Source organism: Pipistrellus kuhlii, unplaced genomic scaffold, assembly GCF_014108245.1.
Source record: "Pipistrellus kuhlii isolate mPipKuh1 unplaced genomic scaffold, mPipKuh1.p scaffold_m20_p_52, whole genome shotgun sequence".
In the NCBI taxonomy this organism is placed as follows: Eukaryota; Metazoa; Chordata; class Mammalia; order Chiroptera; family Vespertilionidae; genus Pipistrellus; species Pipistrellus kuhlii.
The window spans coordinates 140,840-167,618 of NW_023425554.1; the positions used below are offsets into that span (position 1 = coordinate 140,840).

A 26,779-nucleotide genomic window follows, 5' to 3' on the forward strand; every position below is an offset into this window, starting at 1 on the left:
CTTTAGATTTTTAAAATTGTGCCAAACCTTCATTTCGCCAGCAACAAATTTATTTTCTTCTTTGCTGCCTGAGAGACACTTTTGTTATACTGAAGTATCAGCATGAAAGAGTTGTCAGGTGGAAAACTGAAGTTTTGGTTGATGACTGAGGCTAAAAATATATATATATATATATATATATATATATATATATATATATATATATATATATATATATATATTTATTTATTTATTTATTTTATTTTATTGATTTTTTTTTTTTTTACAGAGAGGAAGGGAGAGGGAAAGAGAGAAACATCAATCAGCTGCCTCTTGCATACCTCCAACTGGGAATGTGCCTGCAACCAAGGTACATATCCTTGACTAGAATCGAACCTGGGACCTTTCAGTCTACAGGTCGACACTCTGTCCACTGAGCCAAACCGGTTAGGGTGATGACTGAGACATTTTTTCTGTGAACAACTTGGTCAAGAACTGAATTGTTTGATATGGGAGATTTTCAAGATATTAATACAAGGTTTAACTGTGTTCCTAGAAGTGGGATCACTAGGTCATACGGCAGTTCCATTTTGAGGAAACTCCACACTATTTTCCAAAGGGGTTGTACCAATCTGCATAGCCACCAGCAGTGTACTAGGGTTCCTTTTCCTCCACACTCTCTCCAGCACTTGTTTGTTGATTTATTGATGGTAGCTATTCAGGAAGGTGTGAGGTGGTATCTCATTGCCATTTTAATCTGCATCTCTCTGATGATTAGTGACATTGAACATTTTTTCAAATGTTACTTGGCCATTTGTATGTCCTCTTTGGTCCTCTGCCCATTTTTAAATTAGATTACTTATTATCCTTTTGTTGAGTTGCATGAGTACTTTATATATTTTGGAAATTAACCCCTCTATTTTTTTAAAAATAATTTTTTTTAGAGAAGTTTTAGGTTTATAGCAATGTTAAGAGGAAGTTTTACCAAATTTCCTTCCACCCTTGCCCCCACACATGTATAGCTTCCCTCATTACCAACATCACTCACTGGTTTGATGCATTTGTTAAAATTGATGAGCCTACATTGATGCTTCATAATCACCAGAAGTCCATAGTTTGCATTAGGGTTCACTCTTGGTGTTGTACATTCTATTGCTTGCATACTTTTCAATTGATCATTCTTGTAACATTTACATGAGGCATCTAATAAATATCTTCCTATAAATATGAGAGCATTTCCCTAAGATAGACTCAAAGAAGTAGGATTTGTGGGCCCTAGGATATGTGCATCTTAAATTTTCATAGCTAGTAACAAATTGCTGATTATAGTAAGTGTGTATGTTAATTTATCCTAGTACTTAATGAGAATATCCATTTCCCTCTGGTCTAATGAATGTTGAATGTTATACAACTCTATATTTTTCTAATTCCTGCAATATTAGCTTCTTGTATTAATTTCAGTATTCTTGATGACTATGTCTTAGCATCTTTTCCTTTTTTCTTTTTTTCATATTTTTATATTTTTATTATTTATTTATTTATTTAATATATTTTATTGATTTTTTTTGCCCCCCTCCCTCCCTCCCATACATACCCTCCCTCCCCAGAGTTTTATGTCCATTGGTTGTACTTATATGCATGTATACAAGTCCTTCGGTTGATCTATTATCTCCTCCAGATCTTCCTCCCCTCCCCACTGTAATTTAACAGTCTCCCTGTTGCTTTACTGTTTATATATCTGTCTCTTGGTTCATCAGTTTATAATGTTCTTTATCATCCACAAATGAGTGAGGTCATGTGGTGTTTCTCTTTCATTGATTGGCTTATTTCACTCAGCATGATGTTCTCCAATTCCATCCAGGTTGCTGCAAATGATGAGAATTCCTTCTTTTTTATGGCAGCATAGTATTCCATTGTGTAGATGCGCCATAGTTTTTGGATCCAATCATCTGCTGATGGGCACCTAGGCTGTTTCCAAATTCTGGCTATTGTAGATTGTGCTGCTATGAACATAGGGGTGCATATATCCTTTCTGACTGGTGTTTCTAGTTTCTTGGGATATACTCCTAGAAGTGGGATTACTAGGTCAAATGGGAGTTCCATTTTCAGTTTTTTGAGGAAACTCCACGCTGTTCTCCACAGTGGTTGCACCAGTCTGCATTCCCACCAGCAGTCTTAGCATCTTTTTCTGTTAATGACCTATAATTTTCTCTTTCTAATATATTTTTAGCATTTTTATCATTGAAATTTAAAAATTATGGATTAATCTCTTACTAACATTAAAATATTTTATGTAGTCTTCAGGCTTCATTAATGGTGTTCTTTATCATCCAGAAACCTTAAGTAGTAAAGCTTGTTAGTTTTTTCTATGCCTTTGGATTTCGATTATGTTGTTAGTGAAATTTTGTTAATGAAAAGGTGTGTTGTTAATGAAATTTTAAATTGTGGCCTCTGTTTTCTTTTGAAATTTCCCATATATTTATACATATTGCCCCTTTTCTAGGAGAATGGGGTTTCTCAGCTTTGGGGTAACAGAAGAGAACATGATATTTGCTGTTAAAAGTTATTATATTACAGCATAGTGATTAGATATTTATTAATAATTTTAATAATTGATATATATTCAAATTATTTTAATTGCTTCCAAAATATTTTTTATAGCTATGTATTTGAATCAGAATACCACTTAGATTGACATTGGATTTGATTGTTATGTTGCTTTTATTTGTTTTCTAAAATAGCATTAGTCTTAAAATGATATTGACTTTCTTTTTAAAGTTTACTGACTTTAGAAGAGTCCAAATCACATGACTTGTTGAATGCACGATGTTCTTGATTTGCTGTTTGTTTCCTCATGATGTTATTTAACTTGTTATTCTGTTTCATGTATTTTATGTATACTAATACTCGTGTCTGAAAGAACAAGTCCCAGCAAGTCAGTGGGCCAGTGAGTAAATATTTTGGCTTTGGGATTTTGCAGTGTCTTTCACAACAACTTAACTCTGACATTGTAGTATGAAAGGAGGCATAGACAAAATCCATCAACACATGACTGTGGACGTGTTCTAGTAAAAGTTTATTTATAAAAGCAGGCAGATGCCTGGATTTAGCCTGCATGTTATAGTTTCCCAACCCTTGATTGAAACGCTGGATTAGATTTTGGTTAGACTGATTTGTCAACAATTCTTTATTTATACACATAGGATATTGTAAAGTCGCATCTTATCAGGAGATAATGTTAGGTTACCCACTATTGACAAAAGTAAGCTGATCATTAAGGTCTTATGGTGACTGTCATATCTCCCTATTGTAAATGGCACTTTGGCCCCTGTAATTAATCAATAACGTATGAGGTGGTATATTTGGCAGTGTGGGACTGACTAGCCTGTCCTCTAACAGCTTTTTACATTTTTTTTTAGTGGCCATTTACTTGATATTGCAAAATCATGATTTTCTAATTTTATCTCATCTTCTAAAATTATTAGCTGATATTTTTAGGTATCACTATGGACTCATGGATATTTTTAATGTTAAGGTCATTTATAGGCATTTCCCCATATGTTCAAATTATACAAATATGGTCTGTGGAAATCCATAGGGAATTTCTTACAGGTGAAATTGCTCTGGATTGGGTTTTGCCTAGGTGAAGTAATATAAACACAATTACACAATATACTGTAGCAATACACACCTTGCATAAAACTCAAATTTATAAAATGCAAGGATGTAGAAACTATTGATTTTATTCTAACATTTTCTTTACATATAAGCTTTGTGAAATCAGGAACTGGATTTGTCTTGATCTGTGTGCAGCACATGGTGAGTAAGAGAAATATTTTTAAATGAAAAATTAGTAAGTCTTTAGAAATGAAGAGTGAAGTCAAGGCATGTAGGTAGGGAGGCCAAATACAGGTATTTGAACATTACTTTTATATGTTGTTTTAAGATAGACATTTGATGATGATTTTCCTTGTTTATATATATTTAACTTGAGGAACATTTTTGTAGAAAAACAGGTTGAAGTGGAAGGTTTAACCCAAGACAAGTGAGGAATTGGGTCTTAGCTCCCTGACTATGCTGGGATTGAGCTGCGCATACTGTGTGGACCAGAAGACCCCAATTCTCTAGTAAATGAATGTCAAACATTTCCTGTATACTTTCTCCCACAATGGTGCCATGAAGAGTTACTTGTAACAGACACAAAAAGTATTTTCTATATTCTTTGCCCAAAGGATGACTGTTCAGTGTTTTCCTTATTTTCCAGGAGACAGGATCATCTGGTGTAGTTGTTAATTTCATTCTCCTGAGATGGAAGGGATAAAAATGATACTGTATTAAGAAGTGCAAGATGTGTACTCTGAAAACTATTAAAGATTGTCAAAAGAAGTCAAACAACCTAAAGAAATGGAAAAATATTGCATGTTCATGGATCAGAAGACTTACGAGTTAAGATTGCAGAACCTCCACATTGATCTATAGATTCAACAAAATGCTTATCAATATCTCAGTGAAATTTTTCTCATAAATGACAAGCACAGCTTAAAATTTATATGGGTCTTAAAAGAGTCCAGAACAGCTAAAACAATCTTGATAAAAAAAAAAGAAATTTGTGGAGTCAATTCCCCAATTTCAAACTTGCTACAAACTATAGTAAGATAGATGATGGAAGAGAGTTAAATATACAAAAATAAAACCTTATATTTATCATGATTTGCTTTTGACAAAGATGTCAGGACAATTCACCGATGGAAAGAACAATCTTTTCAATAAATGATGTTGAGAAAACTGGATATCCACATGTAAAAGAATGGGTATATCACACTGTAAAAACCTCAAATCATTAAAAATAAATTCTAAATCATATACCTAGATGTAATAATTAAAACTACACATTTTTTGAAAGAAAATATGTATAAATCTTATGGGTGTTAGTCAATTCTTTTTTAAATATGATATCTAAAGCACAAGTAAACAACAACAACAAAAAAGATAAATTTCACTTCCACACAGTAAAAAAAAAAAAAGGATCAAGAGTGTGAAAAACCAACCACACAAGAATGGGAGAAAAGAAACTGGATAGAGTAAATGAAATCTAAAGAAGAGGAAGACAGTTCAGTCAGAAAGTTAGAAAGAATGTCAGGAGGTTGAGATCTAGGAACCAGGAACAAAAGAGAAGTTTCATGGTAGAGGCAGTAACCACAACACCCAACAGTACTATTTATTTCATTCAGTGATATGAAGGTCATTAGAGGCTTAAGAGAGAGCTCTTTGGTGCAATGATGGAGGCACATACCAGTTTTGAGTATTTGAGGAAGAAGAGTGAGGGATCAAATGTATAACTTTAATAATTTTTAACAAGACAGATTTAGCATGTTGCAATGAAGGTGGAGTGGATCATTGATGCTGTTGAGAAGGTGAGACTGCAAGGTTCAGAGAGAGAATGCATGCACAGTAATGTAAAGTTATGGAGCAGTCAAGAGTTTTGGAAACCAAAATGCAACAGAAGGACTAGCCTTAAAAAAGGTAGAAGCATATTTTGTCTGTGGCAATAAGATGGAATGAGGAGAGAATGAACCAGATGTCCAATGCCTTGTGTTTTTGAGAGCACAAAGTTGACCTTGTTTCATCCTGCTTACTTGATTTGCTATGGAAGAAATTGGTAGAAACATCTGCTGGAAAGGAAAGAATTAGAAGAATGAGATTCTTGATGAATGGAGAATTTGGGAACGATTAGTTGTAAAGGGTTGGACAAAGAAGTGGATGATAAATATGCATAAGGCTTGGGAGGCAGCATGGTGGGTCCATGGAAGTTGGGAAAAAAAGTGAATTGTCTGAAAACCTCGCACAATCCATATAGAACTTATGAGTGTCATTTTCTTTACCTACCAAATGGGAATGTAATAATACTTATCTTCAAGAGCTGATGTGAAGAACATGTGAACAAAAATCACAAGACAAAATTTTATAAACCAGAATATATCTATGTTCATTGCTATTTTAGGGATCCCTCCTTAGCCTTTTGTGAATCTCCTTCCTGGCTTTGCATTATTTGTATGTGTTGAAAATTCCAGGAACAATTGTAGATTCTCAAGGAAAGTCTCAAATCGAGCCTAATACTTATTTTTACCAGCTTTTATAACTATATATGCCATGTATTTATTGTTATTTATATAACGGTAGCATGGAATGAATTGGGATAAAGGATGGTGCTGTGACTGTGCAGTTTGAGCATCACAGCTTCAAATAATTAATTCCTGCTTGCTGAGCTGATCAACCATAGCTCTTCTCTCTGCTTATGAGGAAATGTTTTGTATCTTTTCACTAAGTAAAATTAAAAACCACATGAATCATGTCTCACAAAGTGAGTGCTCTACACACAGGAGAAGAGAATCATGGGTAAGGGGCAAGGTGAGTACATCAACACAGTGAGTGGAAGTACAGGAAGACCTCCATTGTTGACATGGAAATGCCTTGGGATGAGTCCACAAGTAAACTTAGTGCGAGCCATCCTAGGGCATCACGGCTATATGTCAGGTTGTCCAGTGTGATGGGCATGAGCTATTCAAGTGGATCATCCAGTAAAGTGCTCTGGGAGAAATATGTGATCTTACCACATTGTGTTTGGAGACTTTACACATAGCCCTGCTGGAGAGTGTGTACTTCTCAGAGTCGACTTTGGTTTCCTTGACTCCTTTCAACCATTTCCTGTATTGCGCCTGGACCTACAGAACCAAAGCATGCTCTGAGTCAGCTCACTGAGAGGACTGAGAGTGGAAAATCCTGGGTGGAAGCAGACAATAGTACCTGCTGGCTGAGGAGGCAGTACACCAGGAAGATGAAGACGCCCTGCAGGCTGTTGATGATGGTGAAGAGATAGGACATAGCATGAGCAGCTGGACCCACCTGCAGGATTCCCAGACACCACGTGCAGCCCAAGATGAAGAGCTGAGCCATTGCTTTAAATGTCAACATCCTGGGTGGGAGGAAAAGAGAGGTCAGTGGTGCACCCAGAGCAACAGAATTAAGGTTATCCTAATCTCTCTCCCAGGGATGCATGACTGAGTTGTGATCAACTTTGATAACTACTCTCAATGATCCTTTGAAAGAAATGCTATCAGTGTTTATCATGTCATTTTGACTTTGAGTGAACATCTCCCATCTTGAACAATTTGGTTCTTAACCAGGTTGTCCATAGAAAAAAATGTCTTGGTTAACTTCAGTTCTTGATCTGAATACATCATTATGACAAAAAGTGTCTCTCAGACCACAAACTAAGGAAAGAATGTGCCAATACGAGTCAGTTTACAATTAAACATTGCCTTATTAACATCTCAAGAAATTGTGCTGTGGATTATTTATTTACTTACTTACTTTAGTTGTGGTGAAATGGATGATTAGCACACTTTTAAAACATGAAGAGGCCATCAAGAGTGCTGATGTTGGTAAAGGTGAGACAGTGCTCATGAAACAATGAAGGCAATTCAAGAGGTAGAAAAATTGTTATAATTTGGATAAAGGAAAAGCAGTTAGTCAGTGACAGCATTTCGGGGGCAATGATACGCGAAAAAGTGAAGATGCTGCATACTGACGTCTAGAAAGATACCCTTGAATGAGTGCTAAACATGATTAGTTTAAGGCTAACAGGGAGCAGTTCGATAAATTTAAGAAAGAAGTGTTTGCTTATAGATTAAACACACTAGACATGCACTGTATACAGGAAAGGTTAAGCCATTTGGGGGGTCTGGAACAAATTAATCAGTTTACATGATTTCTAACAGGAAATATCGATTTTGTTTTCCAAGACACCGCTTCTCGAACAGCCTTTCAGAATGAATTAGGTTCAAGAACCGAGGTTCTGCTGTAGTGATAATTCATAAAGCGGGCTTTAAAAAGGTCATGATGTTTCATGAATGTCCCTAATTTCATTCAACTGGCATTACTGGAGACCTTCTGTGTACCTGATTCTCTGTGCCTGGTTTTGGGTATTAAAAATAACACAGAACATGTCTGTTTTCACAAACCTTATAGTCTCATGGAAAGATGAAAACAGTCACAATGTTTATTATGTGTGAGGTACCTCTGCACAGGTCCCATCAAACACTATTCCTATATTTCCACTCTCCATGAACTGAGTGTGAGCCTGGTTTTCCTAGAATAGAGGCCATGTATTCTGTACTAAGGTTAGGAAAGCAAAGGATGCCCCTAGCCTGTCACAAGATGTGATATGTGGATAAAGAACCTGATTTTCTCAGGTGTAGGAGTGGAGAGGGCAGAGGGAAGAACATCCATGAAGATGTGGGCATGAATGTGCATGCTGGGTTCTGGGAACAGTTATGTGATTTCCTAAGTGTTCTATAAAGATAAAAATGTTCTGAGACCTTCATGGACCATGGAAGTAATTCATGTTTAACAGAACAAAGTCAGTTTTCTCTGTGGCTGATAATTTCATGCCAGTGTTATGGAGAAACAATGCTTTTGACTAGGGTTTCAGCAGCAAACTACATTATCTGAGCTGGTTTCCAGAGAGGGTGGCTGCACTTCCCTCCTGACCCCTCAGAATCCCCATGAAAGGACAGCAGGAGCTTGGAACCATGGCATATTGCTCCTGGACCATGCTTTGTATGGAGTGGTATGCCCCACTGATCCCTCTCACCTCGTGTTCTGGAGGGTGGACACATCCTTGTTGAGTGAGGAGAGCTTGGTTTTCAGAATCCAGATGGTCATCAGAAAGAAGACCAAGTTAATCTGCGGAAACCCCACAAGGCATATTGAATATATTCCTCCTGGCTCATCCAATACCTAACTCAGCCAGTATTTCATAGCAGTCATAGAAAAAGGGACCAAATTGCACCCAGTAACTCAGGCTTATGCTTGTTCTGTAACTGGGGTGATCAACTTGTCCCAGTTTTTATGGCAATCTCCACATTTTAGCACTGAAAGTGAGATGTGTCAGGAAATCCCTTTATCCTGGTTTTAAAACAGAAATTTTGCCTGCTGTATGCCTTCTCAGTCCTGGGCAAACTTTAAGGATTTCTCATTCTGCCTGTAACCCTCCTTATACACCTGCTCTTTGATAGACCCTCAGCTGGGCAGGAAGCATGCTCTCATGTCATCTTTTACTCACAGAGAAGATGGTGCAGACGGGGCCAAGGAAGGTCCATATAAATCCCTTTTGTGTGCTGAGCCAGCATCTAAGAGATGGAAAGAGACTGAAGAATCTATTTGCCTTTGTGGATAAAGACTTGGTAGACATATCCTTCACCACCCATAGTTTCTTCTTCCTCCTATTGCTAATATTGTTTCTTTTTGATAAGAACCTTTAAGCTAAGATCTATCCTCTTACTAAATTTTAAGTATACAATACACTATTGTTAATTAGGCCATATACTTTAATCTTATCTTATTACTCTTTCATAACTGAAACTTTGTATGCCCTTGATGGTGATGCTGGTCCTGGTTGTATAGTTAAATTCAAACTTATCAGGTTATAGACCTTAACTATGTATAGCATTGAATACATCAATCATGCCATAATGATGTGATTTTTAAAAAGATACATTTATTTTAAAAGTGTCTGTCAGGTATGCTGGCAGAAGAAAATAAACAGTTTTACATGAAAAGATAAATATCAATAAGTAAATTAAGTTATGGTTTATTGTGAAAATATTGTGTCTCCTCTGTATCAGGATCTCTGCTCGACCTGAAGACCCAGCTGCAATTGAGATAGTCTGGTCCCAGTCCTCAGGGAAGGTCACTAATTAGACAATAGAGACAATCAGGATGATGAGTTTTATGGTCAAGTGTGAGGAGCTATGAGAACACAGAGCTAGACAGCTTGCCTCGTCTGTGGTATAGGAGGGTTAGGTAGTTGGGAAGAGAGAGAACTGATTGCATTTATTCTGAGATATGAATGGATGAACAGGTGTAGAGGGTTAGGTAGTTGGGAAGAGAGAGAACTGATTGCATTTATTCTGAGATATGAATGGATGAACAGGTGTATAGAAGGTGAAAAAAAATTGGAGACTTGCAAGATGATAGTAAAAAAAGATGACGACAGTAACCTGATAACAGTACTAAGGTAGGGCTCATGTGCATTACATAATTTATTCCTCATGACAACATTGACGCAAGTGATCACAGGTTGGTATCTAATGCTTAAGGAAACATAGTAAATCAAGGCCACACTGATAGAAATGATAGAACTGGAAATGATCCCATGTGAGATATTTGTGAATGAGTTGGGAGGTTTGAGTACCATGAAATTAGGTAGACTCACCAGAAGACTCAAAGCCAACCCTACTAAGACAAGGCTGGCAAACCACACCCTGTGGGGCAAATGGGGTCGCTACCTGATTTTGTAAAGGTTCTTTGCAGGTACACAATTATACCGATTCTCTTGCATATCGCCTATGGCAGCTCCTGTGCTACAAGGACAGAGGTGAATAGTTGCAACAGAGAGTACACGGTCTGCAAAGTTGCAGCCCTTTACAGTTTGCTGACTTTTATGCAAGCTGTATAGGAAGGTCATCCGACCAGGGCTACTCCGATGGTGGTGAACATTAAATATATCAACATAGAAGTACGTTGTAAATGCTGGATTGTCTATATTTGATCCCAGTTCTGCCAGCAACCATCTGTATGATTTGGACCATGTCAGTAATCTCTGTATCTCAATTTCCTCACCTGTAAAACTCATATAATACCTGTTCTACCTAAGTGGGTTGTTGGGAGAATGACCTGAGCTGATACATGAAAAATATTGGGAATATAGATTGCATGTCCAAAGTGATTTCTAAATCTTAGCTCTGGTCATCACAATTTCATCATCTAAATAACACCCCCCCCTTTTATTTAATTAAGGAGAGAAGTAGGTTACACCAACCAATGCCATCCCTTCATTCCCATTTTGCTTCCTAGAATATTTAAAGCAGTCCCCTCAATTAGTGTGATAAATATTATATTAATACTAGAGGCCCGGTGCATGAAATTTGTGCACAGGGGTATGTCCCTCAGCCCAGTTTGCACCCTCTCCAATCTGGGACATCCTCTCACAATCCAGGACTGCTGGCTCCCAACTGCTCACCTGCCTGCCTTCCTAATTGCTCCTAACCGTTACTGCCTGCTAGCCTGATCACCCCCTAACCACTCCCCTGCCAGCCTGATTGATGCCTAACTGCTCCCTTGCAGGCCTCCGTAGCAGAGCTAAGGATGTCTGACTGCTGGCTTAGGCTTGCATCCCCCTGCTCCCCTCCTGGATATCCCCCAAGGGCTCCTGGACTATGAGGGGGCACAGGCCAGGCTGAGGGACCCCAGCCATATATGTACTTTGGGAGTTACCAGGCTGGCAGGCAGAGGTGGTTAGGGGTGATCAGGCAGGCAGGGGAGCAGTTAAGGGCATTAGGCAGGCAGGTGAGTGGTTAGGGGCCTGGATTGTGAGAGGGATCTCGGATTGGAGAGGGTATAGGCTGGGCTGAAGGACCTTTCCCCCTAACCGTGCATGAGTTTTGTGCACCAAACCTCTAGTATAAGTATAATTAATATTTAAAAAATTAAGTCTAGAAGAGAAAAATCAGCTTATTTAACCATGTATTAATTTATGATTGTTAACATTTCATTATTATGAAAGTATAAGTAATGAATGTAATGCACAATTAATATTATATAAACATAATTGTATACTATATAATTAACATTTGAAACAATGAAATTTTAAATTCCTAAAAAACAATCACTTCAAGGAATACAATCGTGGAACCAGGAAGATGTCTTTGGGTGGTTATTACTGTTTTCCTATACCTATCATATTCTAGTGAAATTAAAGTGCCACATTGGTTCTCTGCTGACCATGGTCATGGGGAGAAGATGAAGACAGTGGGAACTTTAATTTACCGGGCAGGTGTTCCATAAAGGTGAGGCCTGGATGCTGCAGAAATGCCCACGATTACAGCCGGGACTCCGTAGCCCACAGGGAACATGAGCCACTTCATGAACCTGCTCACGCTGGAGTAGTTGACCACCCTTAGGTTGCAAGCGGCGAGGAAGAGGTGCAGGCCCTCCAGCAGCATCCAGGTGAAGGAGGCCAGGTAGAGATAGTGTAAGGCACCCGCGATGACGGCGCACAGCACCTGGAGGAGGAGTGAGAGTTACCAGGTGGGACTGTCAGGTGAAGTATGGACCCAAGACCTCTCCTATACTCTTTTTTTTTTTTTTTTTTTGGAACTCTGATGTATATGAAAGAAGTGTCAAAAAAGGGGGTCTTCTAGTTGGGCCAGTCATTGTGAAATTGGCTACTCACCCCTCCAACATTCCTAAAACACAAGGCCAATTTGCTAAAATGTTCAATGCAGCATGGCGCCATGAACTCCACATCCCACAGGGAGGACAGGTGTCCTTTGGGACAGTGTCAGTACCTTGTTCTCAGTTCTGTCTATGGCCGTGAGGAAGAGCAGGTGGGCCAGGAAGAGGCAGAGCGAGAGCTGCAGGTGGAGTGAGGTGCTGGTGTTCTGGATGGCTTTGCACAGCAGGAAGGTGAGGGCCGCCAGGAGGAGGCACAGCAGAGAGAGGCTCAGCCCCACGTAGGTGATCACAGCCAGGGCGGGATCCTCCCCCTGGGACCCAGCAAAGAGGAGACATCAGTTATACTTTCCTGAGCTGGATTAATGACTCTCCCACCATATTTAGTTTTATTTTTGGATGTAACAAAATCAGGAATGGAGGAGCCACCTAAAATTCTGATGTTTGTGGGTAATATTAGAGTTTTATGGGTCCTGAGTGGATTAATTCAGACCCCGGAAGAATTGAGGGATAGAAGAGATTACTCAAGATCAAGTCCTGGAACTCACAGGGTTTATTTTAAAATATTTTTTTGCCCCAATCAGTGTGGCTCAATGGAAAGAGCATTGGCTTGTGAACTGAAGGGTCCCAGGTTTGATTCTGGTCAAGGGCATTTACCTCGGTTGCAGGCCTGATCCCTACCCCTGGTTGTGTGTGCAAAGGCAGCCAGTCAATGTGTCTCTCTCACATCGATGTTTTATTCTCTCTACCTCACTCTCTCCCTTCCACTCTCTAAAAATTGAAAAATAGCTTCAGGTGAGGATTAACAACAACAAAAAAGAATGTCACTGAAGAAAAATTTCCCTGCTGGTGTTGCTCAGTGGTTGAGTGTTGACCCATGAACCAGGAGATCATGGTTTGATTCCCAGTCAGGGCACTTGTCTGGGTTGTGTGTTCGATCCCTTGTAGGGAGGTGTGCAGGAGGCAGATGACTGATGATTCTCTCTCATTGATGTTTCTCTCTCCCTTTCCTTTCCTCTCTGAAATCAATAAAAACAAAATACTTTTATTGAATTTTAGAGATAAAGGAAAGGAGAGGGTGATAAAGAGAGAAACACTGATATGAGATGAAACATCAGTTGCCTCCTGCACAGTCCCTATGGGAATAGAGCCTGCATCCCAGGCATGTGCCCTGATCGGGAATCAAACCAGAAACCTTTTGGTGCACCAGACAGCATGGGCCAGGCATAGGGTTTATTTTTCTTTAGACTTTTGGGCATGACTAAGCTTATAGGTTATCACGTGAGAAGAAGGAAGTGTGTAAACAATTGCAACATTATGTATTAGCAAATGATCAAAACAAAACCCACTATAAGAGGTCTTGATGTGTAATTTATGGAGCATTCACAAAATTAAATGCTGTGTGGCAATAAAAATGATGAAGTGTCTCTTTGTAGGCTGGAATAGAAAATTCTCCTAGATGGAATAAATAAAATACAATTTGCACAACAGTGAAAACACACACACACAGACACACACACACACACACACACACACACACACTCCACCAAGTCTTTGAGAAGGGAAAAACCAAGGAACCAATACATGCATTATTTTTATACAGGATGAAGCAAAAGTAGGTCTACAGTTATGAGTATGTGAAAAACAGAGTTTATTCATGTACTATTTGTTAATTATTGTATTATTTTCCATACAAACAACTATAGACCTACTTTTGCCAGACCCTATATGTATGAAATATTCAAAGAAAAATACAGGAGAAACTAACAGCTTTGACTGGTTGAAGCCAGAGGAACTAAGCATCTGGTTTCTTTCTCATTCTGTTTGAATTTAAAATGTAAATATTTTAAATCTTCAATAAATGTAAAACAGTATGTAAATAAAAGCATGAATATTGTATTACCTAGTGAGGTGGCCAGAGGAAGCATGGTCTTGGAGAGTTGTTCACACTTCTGGAAGTTTCTATGAGACCTGGCCACTTGGCTATTATTCTTTTGATGTGGGTGCCACATTTATTTCAGCAAACTAGAGACCCAGTGCACAAAATTTGTGCATGGTGGTAGGGGCGTTTATCCCTCTGTCCAGCCTGCACCCTCTCCAATCTGGGACCCCTCAAGGGATGTCCGACTGCCCGTTTAGGTTCGATCCCACCGGGCAATTGGACATCCCTCTCACAATCCAGCAATAGATGCTGAATTCAACCCCTTTTAGGGCTCTCACCTGCACATCATAGTGGGCCATGAGGACAGCAAAGCTGCTGAGGTGGCTGCATTGGCAGGTGGTGCTGGCGTCTCTGGTGCCCACCCTCCAGCAGCCTTTGGTGGACCAATAACTTTTATTCTGGCCAGACTCCCAGAAGACACAGAAAAGCTTCTGCTGTGGCTCTGGGGCCACTGCCTGTAGGAACAGGGCAAGGTGTGAGCTGGTGTTTCTGATGCTCAGAAATGCTGACCCAAATCCTTGCTTGCAATGGGCTTTCCTGGGGAGATGATGCACCCATGGGAGAGCCCCCAGAACCTCAAGTCTATTCCCAGCAATCAGGATCATTTTATATCTATAGCCCCATCCCAGCAGGACTCACATGCTTGAAGATGAAGGTGACTGGGGAGCTTAGGTTCTGGGTGTTATTGCTCACAAAGACAGAGATGACATCTGAGAACAGGATGAGGGAGACTTCCTGCAACAGGCCCTTGTGTGTCTCATGCAGAACTGACTGCTCCTCAGCTTGTAGAACCAGGGGGGCTTCAGCCATCAACTTGCCCATTCCCGGGGTGGACAAAAGGCCCACCGTAGACGGACCTATAGGAAAAGACCATGGTTGGCATCTTGAGGGGCTCACAGGACCCCTTCTTCAGGTAGGCTCTTTTCTTATGGACCCCACCATAGCCCACATTTTCCTTTAAACTTTAATTCTCCATTTATTCCATCCTTGGGAATCTTGCCCCACTGTGAAACCTCAGTGAACTTCTCCCCATCTCAGCCTTACCTGAATCACCAGATTCCTGTACTGCATCCCAGTCCAGCATCATCTTTGTCTGGTTAACACTGAAGGTGACCGTCCTGTCTCCTTGCTTCTTTATCTTCAGAGACAGTTCTATGAATTGTGGAAGTTATATTGTGGGGGTTGTTAGATTAGTAATTGAACCTGCAATGGTTGCTATAATACCCTGTTATATATAACTAATATATTATATAATTGTATTACATATTTATTTATTACATAATATATATTATCTATTTATATAAAAGCCTAAGCTACCGGATAACCAGATGACTGAATGACTGGTTGACCGGTCACTATGACACACACTGACCATTAGGGCACAGAGGCTCAATAAAGGTCAGTGCACTCCCACAAAGGGAGTGGCAGCTCAGCTGACCGATAGGTGCCAGATGCAGGGTTCACTGCTGTGGCTGCTCGAGCCTCTCCTGATTGCGACCGACTGGGTGTAAGCCTATAGCAGGTGAAATGGGGCTGGGATGAGCGGGAGTCACAGGCAGGAGCTGCTGGTCTCAGACCAATCCCCACAGGCCGTGCTGAGGGACCCCACCAGTGCACAAATCCATGCACCAGACTATATATATATAGTAAACATGATAATAGAAAAACACATAATATTTGTGTACAAAATAATGGCATATATATCATGTGGATTTACAAAGGATCATAAGAGAATATCATGAACGATTATTCAACAAGTTAGATAACCTGGATGAAATGAAGAAATTCCTAGAGTCATACAAACTACCCAAATGGAATTAGTAAGATATAGGAAATTGGAACATGCCTGTAACAGGTAAATAGATTGAACCATTAATTAAAAGCTTCCCCAAATAAAAATCCCATAACTGATGGCTTCATTGGTAAATTCTTACCAGCCATTTATGGAAAAATGAACACCAATTCTTTGTAAAATTATCCATAAAATAGGAGAGGAAGGAAAATTATCTAAATAATTATATGAGGCCACCATCATTCTGAAAAGAAAATCAGATAAAGACATCATAAGAAAATAAAATTGCAGACCAATATCTAACATACACTGAGTGGCCAGATTATTATGATCTCTGAACACATAATAATCTGGCCACTCAGTGTATATCCTATATAATAAAAGGCTAATATGCAAATTGTCCCCTTGACCAGGAGTTCGACCAGCATGCAGGCCAGCCAACTGTCCATGAATGAATTCATGCACCAGGCTTTAAAATATATATATCTACACTAACAAAAGAGAAGCATGCAAATTGATTGTCCTTCTGCTATGCCCACCAGCCAATCAGAGTGAGTATGCAAATTAACTCAACAAAGATGGTTGTTAATTTGCATATGCAGGCGAAGAGCAGCCAGGGTCTGGAAACATCCTCAGGACCCAGGCCTCTCCTAGTGTATAGGTCCATGCTTACACCCTGGGCAGCAGAGGTCCCAGAATGCCCCCTGGCCACTCCGGAACTACAGGTGGAGGTACCAAGTGGCTGGGAGTGGGGCTGGAATATCCTTGTGTCATGGCTGTCAGGGTCCCAGCACGACCCCCAGCCCAGTACCCAGGATGCGGGGCTAGCTCTGGCCTTGGGAGCATGTCTCTGCCCCCCCTCTCCCCTTAGTTGGTGGGGACATGCCCCTAGCCCAGTAGACACAACACAGGAGGTCCTCTGCACATGAGCTGCAAAGGAAACACCTTTTCTTCTCTCTCTCTTTTTTAAAAAAACTATATTTTATTAATTTTTTTTTACAGAGAAGAGGGGAGAGGGATAGACAGTTGGAAAAATCAATGAGAGAGAAACATCAATTGGCTGCTTCCTGCACACTCCCCACTGGGGAAGTGCCTCCAACCAAGGTACATGCCCTTAATAGGAATCTAACCTGGGACCCTTCAGTCTGTAGGCCAACGCTCTATCCACTGAGCCAAACCAGTTCGAGAAAATACCTTTTCTGACCACTAATTGGCTAAGCTCCCTGTACACCGCCACTTGCAGTGTTCTTGGTAACTTGGGTTACAAGAATCCAAGAAAATGATCTAGGGTTTTTCCACCTCACTCCTGGAGGAGAAAACAAAGGTCTGCTGCTGGAGGGCTAAGAAATGTCATATCCTGCTCTTGCTGGTTTGGCTCAGTGGATAGAGCCTCAACCTGCCGACTGCAGGGTCCGGGTTCGATTCTGATCAAGGGCATGTACCTACGTTACAGGCTCCTCCCTGGCCAGGGCCCAGGTCAGGGCTCATTCAGGAGGCAACCAATCAACGTGTCCCTCTCACATTGATGTTTCTCCCTCTCTCTTCCACACTCTCTAAAATTCAATGGAAACATATCTTCAGATGAGAATAAAAAAAAAAAAAAAAAAAAAAGAAAGAAAGAAATGTCATATCCTATGAAAGACACATCTTGAAAATGCCTAAAGAAAGTTGTCACTTTTTCATGGTGAAGGGACTAGAGTCCGTGTTGATGAAAACACCTTGGTGGTTGTGACTGGCAGTGGCTGCAGCAGCGGGGTGGGTAATGGGGCTGGTGCCTTCCCTTGATCAGCCTGGTCGCCTCCTGCAGAGGGTGGCCAGTCTGTGGCTTAGGCCCGCTACCCATGGGAGGATTAAAGCTTAATTCTGGTCAAGAGCCACATGCCTGGTTTGTAGGGTCAATCCCCAGTGGAGGGCATGCAGGAGGCAGCCGATCAATGATTCTCTCTCATCATTGATGCTTCTCTTTCTCTCTCCCTTTCCCTTCCTCTCTGAAATCAATAAAAATATTCTTTTTAACAACAACAATAACAACAACCCCCCCACAAATAAACAAAAAGTATGGTACTGAGTTCTGGTCAAAATGGCAAGGTAGGTCCCACGAGTACATCAAAATAATTTCTAAATTATAGAACAATCAATTTGGAGAACAATTGGGAGACTAGCTGTAGAGAGGCCCTATAACTAAGGATATAAAGAAGAAGCTACATAGAGGCTGTAGGAGGGGAGAGATGAACTGGTCAGTCCTCAAGTGCAGCAGTTGAGCTTTGAGAGAGATATCTTAGCTGCAGAGGTCCCTTCTTAAAAGTGAGGAGTCCCAGCCCCACATTGGGCTCCAAGCCCAGAGTACCAGCGCTGGGAAGAGGAGCTCCCACAACTCACAGCTATGAAATCAGTAGGGATTCTGCCCACCCAGGTGAGATGAAAGGCTGTCGGAAACCCAAGTGTCCCCTTAAACTAGGGTGTTTGTAGGCACTCACGTTGGCCTCTGGCAGTCATCAACACAGACTCTAGCGGCACAAGGGGCTCAGAAAAAGCTGTAGCAGCAAGTGTTGCATTGCAAAGCACATTATTTGCAAACCCAAGACTTGGTACTATGGAAACTCTTTCTACCTGAGCAACAAACACCCTCTTCAACTAATCCCAGGGTCGAGTGGAGACACAGCGTGGATGCCACAGAGGTCTGCCAGTCACCAGGACTGGGAGAGCAAAGCAACAAAGGAAGCGACCTACTTCCCCCAGATCATCCCACCCCACACATCACGGTGAAATGCTGGCAGTGTCTGGGGACAGGGGGCAGCACTGGGATTTCATCCCATCGTTTACCACCTTTCCCCAGATGAGGTTGTTCTCCTAAGACCGAGGTATCTAAACTAGGAAGACTTCTCCAACCTTCCCACGGAGCACAGGCCATTTCCCGCCACCCCTCAGAGATCTGAAAAAGCAGAGCAATTCAGGAGAACGAAAAAACTTGTGATTCAGCACCACCTACTGGAAAACAATGGAAAGAATTAGGCAAACAGAACACCTAATGATCTCAATTCAACAAGGCCTTCTCCAAAGCCCATTGTATTAAAACTGTCAAAAGTTAATGTCATGGAGATCAGATGCATTAAAAAAAAAAAAAAAAAAAGAGAAAAGACTGCTGTATACATGAAAATTTCTTTTATGTGAACTTAATGGCAACTACACATAAAAACCCAAAACTGAGACACATAACTTAGAAAAAGAGGAAACAGGGAAAAATGATGAAATACCACCACCAAACAAAAACAACAGACAGGAGACAAGGAAAAAACAAATAGCACAGAGCTACCAGAAAACAAAAGATAAAACGGCTATAGAAAATCCTCATTCACCAAGAATCACTGTAAATGTACATGAAGGGAATTCACCAATAAAAAGGCACAAAGTAGCAGACGGTATCAAAAACAAAATCCAAGTTACCTAAAAAAATTAAGTGGAACTGCTTTATGACCCGGTGATTCCACTTCTGGAAATTTATCTGAAGAAACCTGAAATGCTAATTTGAAAGGATATATGCACCCCTTTATTCATTGCAGCATTATTTACAATAGCCAAGATTTGGAAGCAGTTCCATCAGTAGATGACTGGGGGAAAAAGATGTGGGACATTTATAGAACGAAATACTACTCTGTCATAAAAAGGGAGAAAATTTTACCCTTCTCTACAGCATGGATAGACCTGGAGAACATTATGCTAAGTGAAATAAACCAGTCAGAGGAAAAACAGTACCATATGATTTCACTCATATGTACAATTTAATGAACAAACTGAACTATTAATAGAGACTAATAGATAGAGGGCAGGCAGATAGCTCTGAGGGTGGAGGTGTTGGAGAGATTTAGACACTATTTAGTTGGTACAGTGTTTACTTTTGGGGTGATGAAAATATTTTAGAAATATTTTAGAAGTGATGATGACAACTCTGAATATACTGGATGTCATTGAATTGTACACTTTGGTTAAAATGGTCAACTTTATGTTATGTGAATTTTACCTCAATAAAACAAATTATTTTCAATGTCAAGTATTTTTAAAAAAATATATTTTTTATTGATTTCAGAGAGAAGGGGAGAGGGAGAGAGAGATAGAAACTACCAATGATGAGAGAGAATCATTGATCAGCTGCCTTCTGCATGCCCCCAGTGGAGATCGAGCCCAAAACCTAGGCATGTGCCCTTCATTAAACCCAGGACCCTCCAGTCCACAGGCTGATGCTCTAGCCACTGAGCCAAACAGCTAGGGCTCAAGTAATATTAAATATACTAGAGACCTGGTTCATGAAAATTCGTGCACTGGAGGGGGGTTCCTCGGCCCAGCCTGCCAATCTCACAGTCCAGGAACCCTCAGGGGTGGGAGGCAACCAGCAATCAGGGGAAGATGATGCCCCATCACACCTCTGCTGCTGCCACTGCCAGCAGCACAAGCCTCGGCAGGCCCTGGTTATCTGAGCCTCAAGTGGCCCTGGGCGGCTGGGCAGCTGCCATCTGAGACTTGCCTGCACCTTGGGCCGGCCTTGGGTGACTGGGGGCTGAGAGGACTGGGCAATGCTATCTTGTGGCTGTGGTGCTGCCATCTTTGAGGATGTGACAGTCAATTAGCCTATTCCGTCTTTATTAGATAGGATATTATTTTTTGTTTGTTAATTCTCACTTAAGGATATTTTTTCCATTGATTTTTAGAGAGAGTGGAAGGGGTGGGGGGAGAGAGAAAGAGAAACATTGATGTGAGAGAGTCACATTGATTGATTGCTTCCTGCAACCTTCCTGACTAGGGCCTGTGATTGAATCTGCAACTCAAGTATGAGCCCTTTACCAGGAATCAAACACACACCCTTTAGTGCGTGGTCCAAGGCCCCAACTACTGAGCCAAACTGGCCATGGCTAAATCTATATTCTTCAAAATTAAGTAAATTGTTCTCTTTTGAAGCCTTTTGTATTTCATCTTAAAATTGCCACTATTTTTATTTCACTGCTCATAATTAATTTTACAATGAAAATGTATATTAATTGTCATTTTATTCATTCTTTTTTTATTGCAGTATGATTGACATAACATTAGTTTCAAATGTACAACAGATGGCTCGATATTTATATATATATTGCAAAATGACCACCACAATAAATTTAATTAACACCTGTCATTATACATAGTTACTAAATTTTTAAAATTCTTGATAAGGACCTTTATGGTTTACTTGCACAGACACTGTCAAATATGTAATACAGTATTACCAACTATAGTTGCCATGGTATACATATATATCCTCATGACTTATTTATATTATAAGTAGAAGTTTGTACCTTTTGACTTCCTTTACCCATTTCAGCAGCCCTTCACCCCCTGCCTTTGGCAATTGTCAATCTATTCTTTGTATCTATGAGTTTGTTTTTTAGATTCCACATATAAGTGATAGCATTCAGTATTTGTTGTCTGTTTGACTTATTTCATTAGCAAAATTTATTCATTTCTCTTTAAGCTTTTACTTTAATTTGCTTATGAGTGGTCACTCAGCTCCAGTGAGATTGGGGGAGGAATGAGGTGCAGAATGGACAGGGCTGAGACTGAGGGCAGACCCAGGCACTTACCTGTGCCTCCGGTTGCTTTAAAGGTCAGCGATTCATTGGGTGGGGCCTTGCTCAACTTTCTGACGACATGTTCCATGTTGAGGAGCAGGTTAGTGGCCACATAGTTCTGATCTGAGTGGGGCCAGGTCTCCAGGTCCCCTGGGCTCTCCAGCAAGTCATCCACCTCCTGTATGAGGTCCTGGGGGTATGGACACAGAACCATTGGCCCATGCACTACAGGGGCTACAGGAAAACTTTGCCCACTCAGCTCCAGCAAACAGATTCTAGATACTGTGTATTTGGGTAGTACCAGATTGCCCCTGCAATCCAGCCATGTAGAGGTCAGTCCTGTTCATAATGCCAAGGGTGATGAAAACTGAATGGGCGCCAAAACTGGTTTGGCTCAGTAGATAGAGCATTGGTCTGCAGACTGAAAGGTCCCAGGTTCAATTCAGGTCAAGGACATGTACATTGGTTGCGGGCACATCCCCAGTAGGGATTGTGCAGGAGGCAGCTGGTCGATGTTACTCTCTCGTCGATGTTTCTAGCTCTCTGTCCCTCTTTCTCTCTCTTCCTCTCTATAAAAAATCAATAAAATATATATTTTTTAAAAAAGAAAACTGAATGGGCAGGAACAGCAAGAAAGGTGTTAGTTGGTGTCTGAGGATCTAACAGTGAGTGCAAGTACCTGCATGTCTGCTTTCCCCACTCGCCCTAGGAGAAGAGGGGACTCAGAGCAGGGCACCATTGTGCCCCTTCCCAAACCAAGGCTGCCCAAGTTCTCCATGGGATTCCTCCACTGCCTCCCCCAGGTCCTGTCCTTACCTGGATGTTGTCCAGATCCGAGGCTGACTTGAAGTCTCTGTCCAAATCATTAAATTTTTGTACCAAGGGGGAGAGCCTCTGGGGAGAAGGAAGATGTGATAGTCAGAGAGTGTCACAGGTAGATGGGGAAAGTTGGGGAAAATAGGTGGGTGCTGAAGGTGGCATAGAGGTATTTTCTGCCTTTGTCCTTGCGGGAGTCACTCACCTTGCTGTTGTTGACTCTAGGGTGTGCATTCCATTTGGGGAAGATCCCTGGTGCAGACAGAAGGGCAGATCATTAGGTGTATGTGAGTGTGTGTGTGTGTGTGTGTGTGTGTGTGTTGGGGGTAGGGCTTGGGACCCAGGCCAGGTTCCTACCTGGATTGTCATTTGGTAATTTACGGACCCTGGTTTGAGAATAGAAGCACCTGGGAGGTTCCACTGTCCCCTCTTCCCTTAGTGGACACTTTTTTCTAGTCACATGGAAGCCTCATAGCATAATAATGTGGTGGCTTCGATGCTCTTTTGTCCAAATGTGGATGGAATCAGCCTGAGTCTTACGTGTCTGCTATTCCCAGTTCCCTAAATTTCCTGGGAAGTTCCCAGCTACCATAGGGGAACATCACAGCTGCCTGTGTCCCAGCCTGAACTTTAGACAGAGGACAGAGTATGCCTTCATGAGAATCCAGGGCACAGGAAATGCTGCATTTCCTGGTCACGACCTGACTTGCCTCCCAGTGATAGCCTTAGTTCTCATTTCCCCAGAGCAGCTACTCACTGACTGAGTTCTCTTTGGAATCCCATTGGGAATGCAAGGGCTTGTAGGAAGGGGTGAGGAGAATGAAGATGATGCCAGACAAACAAGAGCCACCCAGACAGTGGATACCAGAGTAGGGGAGAGAGGGAGTTATGGCTGCCACTGGACTTAGAAGAGCTCAGAAAAATCTGGACATTTAGGGAGGAAGAAATAGCTTTTCTTATTTTCAGAAGACCCTCCCTGGTCCCATTTTCAGAGTAAGCCTCCTTCTCTCCTTGTTAGTAAGAGGACCCGGACCCCAACCAGCACTTACCCAGCTTATGTCACTAATTGCCCTGGCTGGGCAGACTCACCTTTAAGGGCTTTATCTGCAGCATCCAATGTCAAAAGGAGATGGTCATAGAGTCCTGGGGCAGAAAGACAGAAAAATGATCAAGATAGGTCAGTGGAGCTCCAATTTCAACCTCTAACCACAGGCCTCCACCTGGAAGGTGGCTCTGGCCCTGCAGCCCACAGCTTTCTGGCAATTTCTCTGAGGTTTCTATGCTTGAGATCAAGGACTCTGTCTTTTCCCTCCATTTCCTGGGACTCCCCAAGGAGCCAGTCACTGGTAGTCGGGGAACCTCAGATGCTACAGGTAAGGGGACAGAACATACACACAGCTGATGACAGGGACACATCTTAGAAACGCCAACCTTTTCCAATGGGGAGGTTATATCTTGAAGGAGAAAGTCCTTAGATTGGTTTGATTTTTCCCATATTCACATTCTTGGTTCTTTGGCAATGGCATAAATCTGCTTTGAAACCTCATAGTCAGTAGGTGCCAGTTCTTATTCACAGGGAGGCATCCTATGGGTGAATGTTGTGGCTTCAATGCTCCATTGTCCAGATGTGGATGGAAATGTCCTGAATTCTCCCTGTCATTTAGCCCCTGTGCACTTGCTTCCCTGGCAGCTCCCAGGTGGGGTGGAGACATCATGTTTACCTGTGTCTCAGCCTGAGCATTTGGACAAAGGCCAGAGTGGACCTTCCTGGGAGCCAAATGCAGGAGAAATATGTCCCCTGAGCAGTACCCAACTTGGCCCCTGGTGATGGCCTTTGTCCTGCCTCCTTTAGGACAGTTTCTCTCTGCCTTAATTCTCCTTGGAACCCAGTGATGCTGGCAGAACAGGGTTCTCCTTTCCATGCTAACTCTGAGACTCAAGCTGGCCCAAGACCCACCCATGATCCTGACTCCTCAAGGCCTGGAGAAAGGGGTGAGAAGAATGAAGGTGATGGCAGATAAGCAAGAGCCACTCAGACAGTGGATGCCAGGCCATCATTGGATATCCAGCCATGCAGGCTTGAGGTGGTGAAGATGCCTCTTATGATCCCCACAAAGGCATCCCCTGGACTGGCAGGAAGCGGTGAGAATCCACTTCTGAGCAAGGCCAGCAGTAGGTAAAGGCTGGGTGGCTGAAGAAGGGAGCAGGTGCTGATGGCCAAGGGGTGGCAGCTGTTTCTGTCATCTGGCTTTTTGATCTGCATCAGGAATACCAACTTGTAGGTCCTGCTGACTGGGCTCAGTTTGGGTCCCCCTGTGGCCTGAGTTGACCTTTACAGGAGAGGGTCAGGCATGGGGCAATGATGTCCAATTACATCCTTTCTTTCAATCTCATTCAGATAGGAGCCTCTTTCATTTACCTCACTTTCTGAGTATCTGTGGGGTGGTTTATTTCACCCTGCCCACCTCCATCACAACATCCTCCTGGATCCTATTCATCTGAGTTGCCCATAGGCCCATGAACTGAACTTATTGGGTTGAATCAGGGTGGAGCCTTGCTTGGGAAAATAGATGCAGCTGAGAAGTGGGGTCAGGGTGCTAGTAGGGGTTTCACCAGGTGTGGTTGTTGGCCAGGGCAGGGCCAGCTGGACCACATGGGCTGACCCTTGACTCTTGCCACTCACACATTTCTGAACAGGGTGCATCAAGGCCTGAGGGATCTGAGAGTGCTTCGGGGGTGGCCAAGCCCATGTGGACTCTAGTGGGGGAAGATCTCAGCCTGGAAGATTCTGATGAAGAAGAAAAGAATGGATATTGCACTGGAATGCAGTACTCTGTGAGCTCTTGAAGTATCTTGAATGATACCACTTTCTTTGTTTTATAAAATTAAGATGCCAAGTAGCAAGAGGATGTTCCGAAATTGTATAAGTGGCACTTGGTGGGGCATTCAGAGTCTTGGGGTTCAGAGAGGGTGGGTGACCTGGTTAGTGTCCAGGCTACCTCTTTGATAACCTGGAGAAAGGATTGAGAATCCCAAACCTAATGAATGAGAAGATGGAAGACATGGGATCCTTCTCACCATCACACAGGTTGTCAGCATCAATGTGGAACATTTTCTCAGAAACAGGCCTGTTGTCTCGGCTGCATCTGCAGTAGGACTCCGTGAAGTCTTGGCAGTCTAAACGTATTTCACAGGACCATTCTGACTTTGGTCCACACTCCTTGATGTCTGGAACACAATAGGCAAAATGTCAACTCTCAAAGGCAAAAGTTCACACTGGCAGTGACCCTGCCCTCCAGTATGACCCTGTCATGGGGGCTGGAGAGAACACAGGTCCAGGGTTGCACTCCTAGGATGGGGCTGGGCAGAATCAGCTGCCCCAGAGCCTACTGACTCCTCAGCCCATCTTTACTCTCTGAGGCACCTACATTCAGACACTCTGCTGTGTCATGATGGGGTTGAAAGGAGGTCTGCATCCCTCTTCTCAGGCCTTGAGGGGTAGATGGAGACACTGATTCAGGCTCCAAATCCTCCTTTGTGATGCTATTTGCATCATTGGCGACTTGGGGTGGCCTCCAAATAGGGTGATAGTGGATTTGATGGCCATCCTCAATGCTGAGGTTATGGAGGGAATCATGGGTAGGGCTGTATAAGGTGAGGTGGCACTCACTCATCACATACCTGGAGATAGAGCCAGGTGTGAGCCCCTGCCCATTGACACCGTCCATTTCCTTTTAATCACAGTGGCCCAAGTACACCCCACCCTCCTTGGCAGTTCCCCATCTGGCATTTCCCCAGCTCCCAATGGCAGCCTTTTACAGATGCCCAGGATATCTCTGGGAGAGTCTTCTTATCTTCATCCTGGGTAAGATCCTCTGTTATTAGAGGCAGTAGGGGATGTGAAATGAAGAATTAGCATGAAGGCACTCACAGCTAAGCCATGGGGCTGTTTTCTGGCATTTTATCTTTTCATGTTCTCTAAACCGTAGAGAAAGTTGTCCATGGGACAGGTCTCATTTGAGTTGCTCAGAGGTCCAGCGAGAAGTGGCTGGACACCACTGGGTAACAATAGCAAATTAATAAGAACCAAATGAATAAAAATGTAGGGACAGAAAGCTTTACTCTGTACATTCCAAACAGGGTACCAAAGTCTTTAGGGCCTGCCCCAACCAGTTTGGCTGAGTGGATAGAGTGTAGGCCTACTGACTGAAGGGTCCCAGGTTTGATTCCGGTCAAGAGCATGTACCTTGGTTGTGGGCACATCCCCAGTATGTGCAGGAGGCAACTAATCAATGTTTCTCTCTCATCGATGTTTCTAACTTGCCATCCCTCTCCCTTCCTCTCTAAAAAAAATCAATA

The 26,779-nt window shown here is 42.1% G+C and overlaps 1 protein-coding gene across 1 annotated transcript; it reads right to left on the reverse strand.

Annotated features, from left to right (window-relative positions):
- Window positions 1–3,340: 3,340 nt before the first annotated feature.
- LOC118706538 (adhesion G protein-coupled receptor E2) lies at window positions 3,341–22,507 on the reverse strand. Its single transcript, XM_036415901.2, has 12 exons — window positions 22,421–22,507; window positions 21,617–21,794; window positions 15,260–15,367; window positions 14,855–15,072; window positions 14,494–14,670; window positions 12,390–12,587; window positions 11,869–12,104; window positions 9,104–9,170; window positions 8,633–8,724; window positions 6,784–6,952; window positions 6,591–6,701; window positions 3,341–4,282 (listed from the first exon to the last, which is right to left on the reverse strand). Exons 2-12 carry the CDS (start codon window positions 21,690–21,692, stop codon window positions 4,253–4,255), a joined length of 1,482 nt encoding a protein of 493 aa, XP_036271794.1. The 5' UTR covers window positions 21,693–21,794; window positions 22,421–22,507; the 3' UTR covers window positions 3,341–4,252.
- Window positions 22,508–26,779: the final 4,272 nt, after the last annotated feature.

Excerpts from the sequence above, each read along its gene's own strand:
- LOC118706538 (XM_036415901.2), bottom strand. The coding sequence starts at position 21,692 with ATGGAACATGTCGTCAGAAAGTTGAGCAAGGCCCCACCCAATGAATCG. Across the intron at positions 12,105-12,389 it reads TAGACAGAACTGAGAACAAG|GTGCTGTGCGCCGTCATCGC; the intron begins GTACTGACACTG and ends CTCCTCCTCCAG. Across the intron at positions 6,702-6,783 it reads ACTGCCTCCTCAGCCAGCAG|GTCCAGGCGCAATACAGGAA; the intron begins GTACTATTGTCT and ends TTGGTTCTGTAG.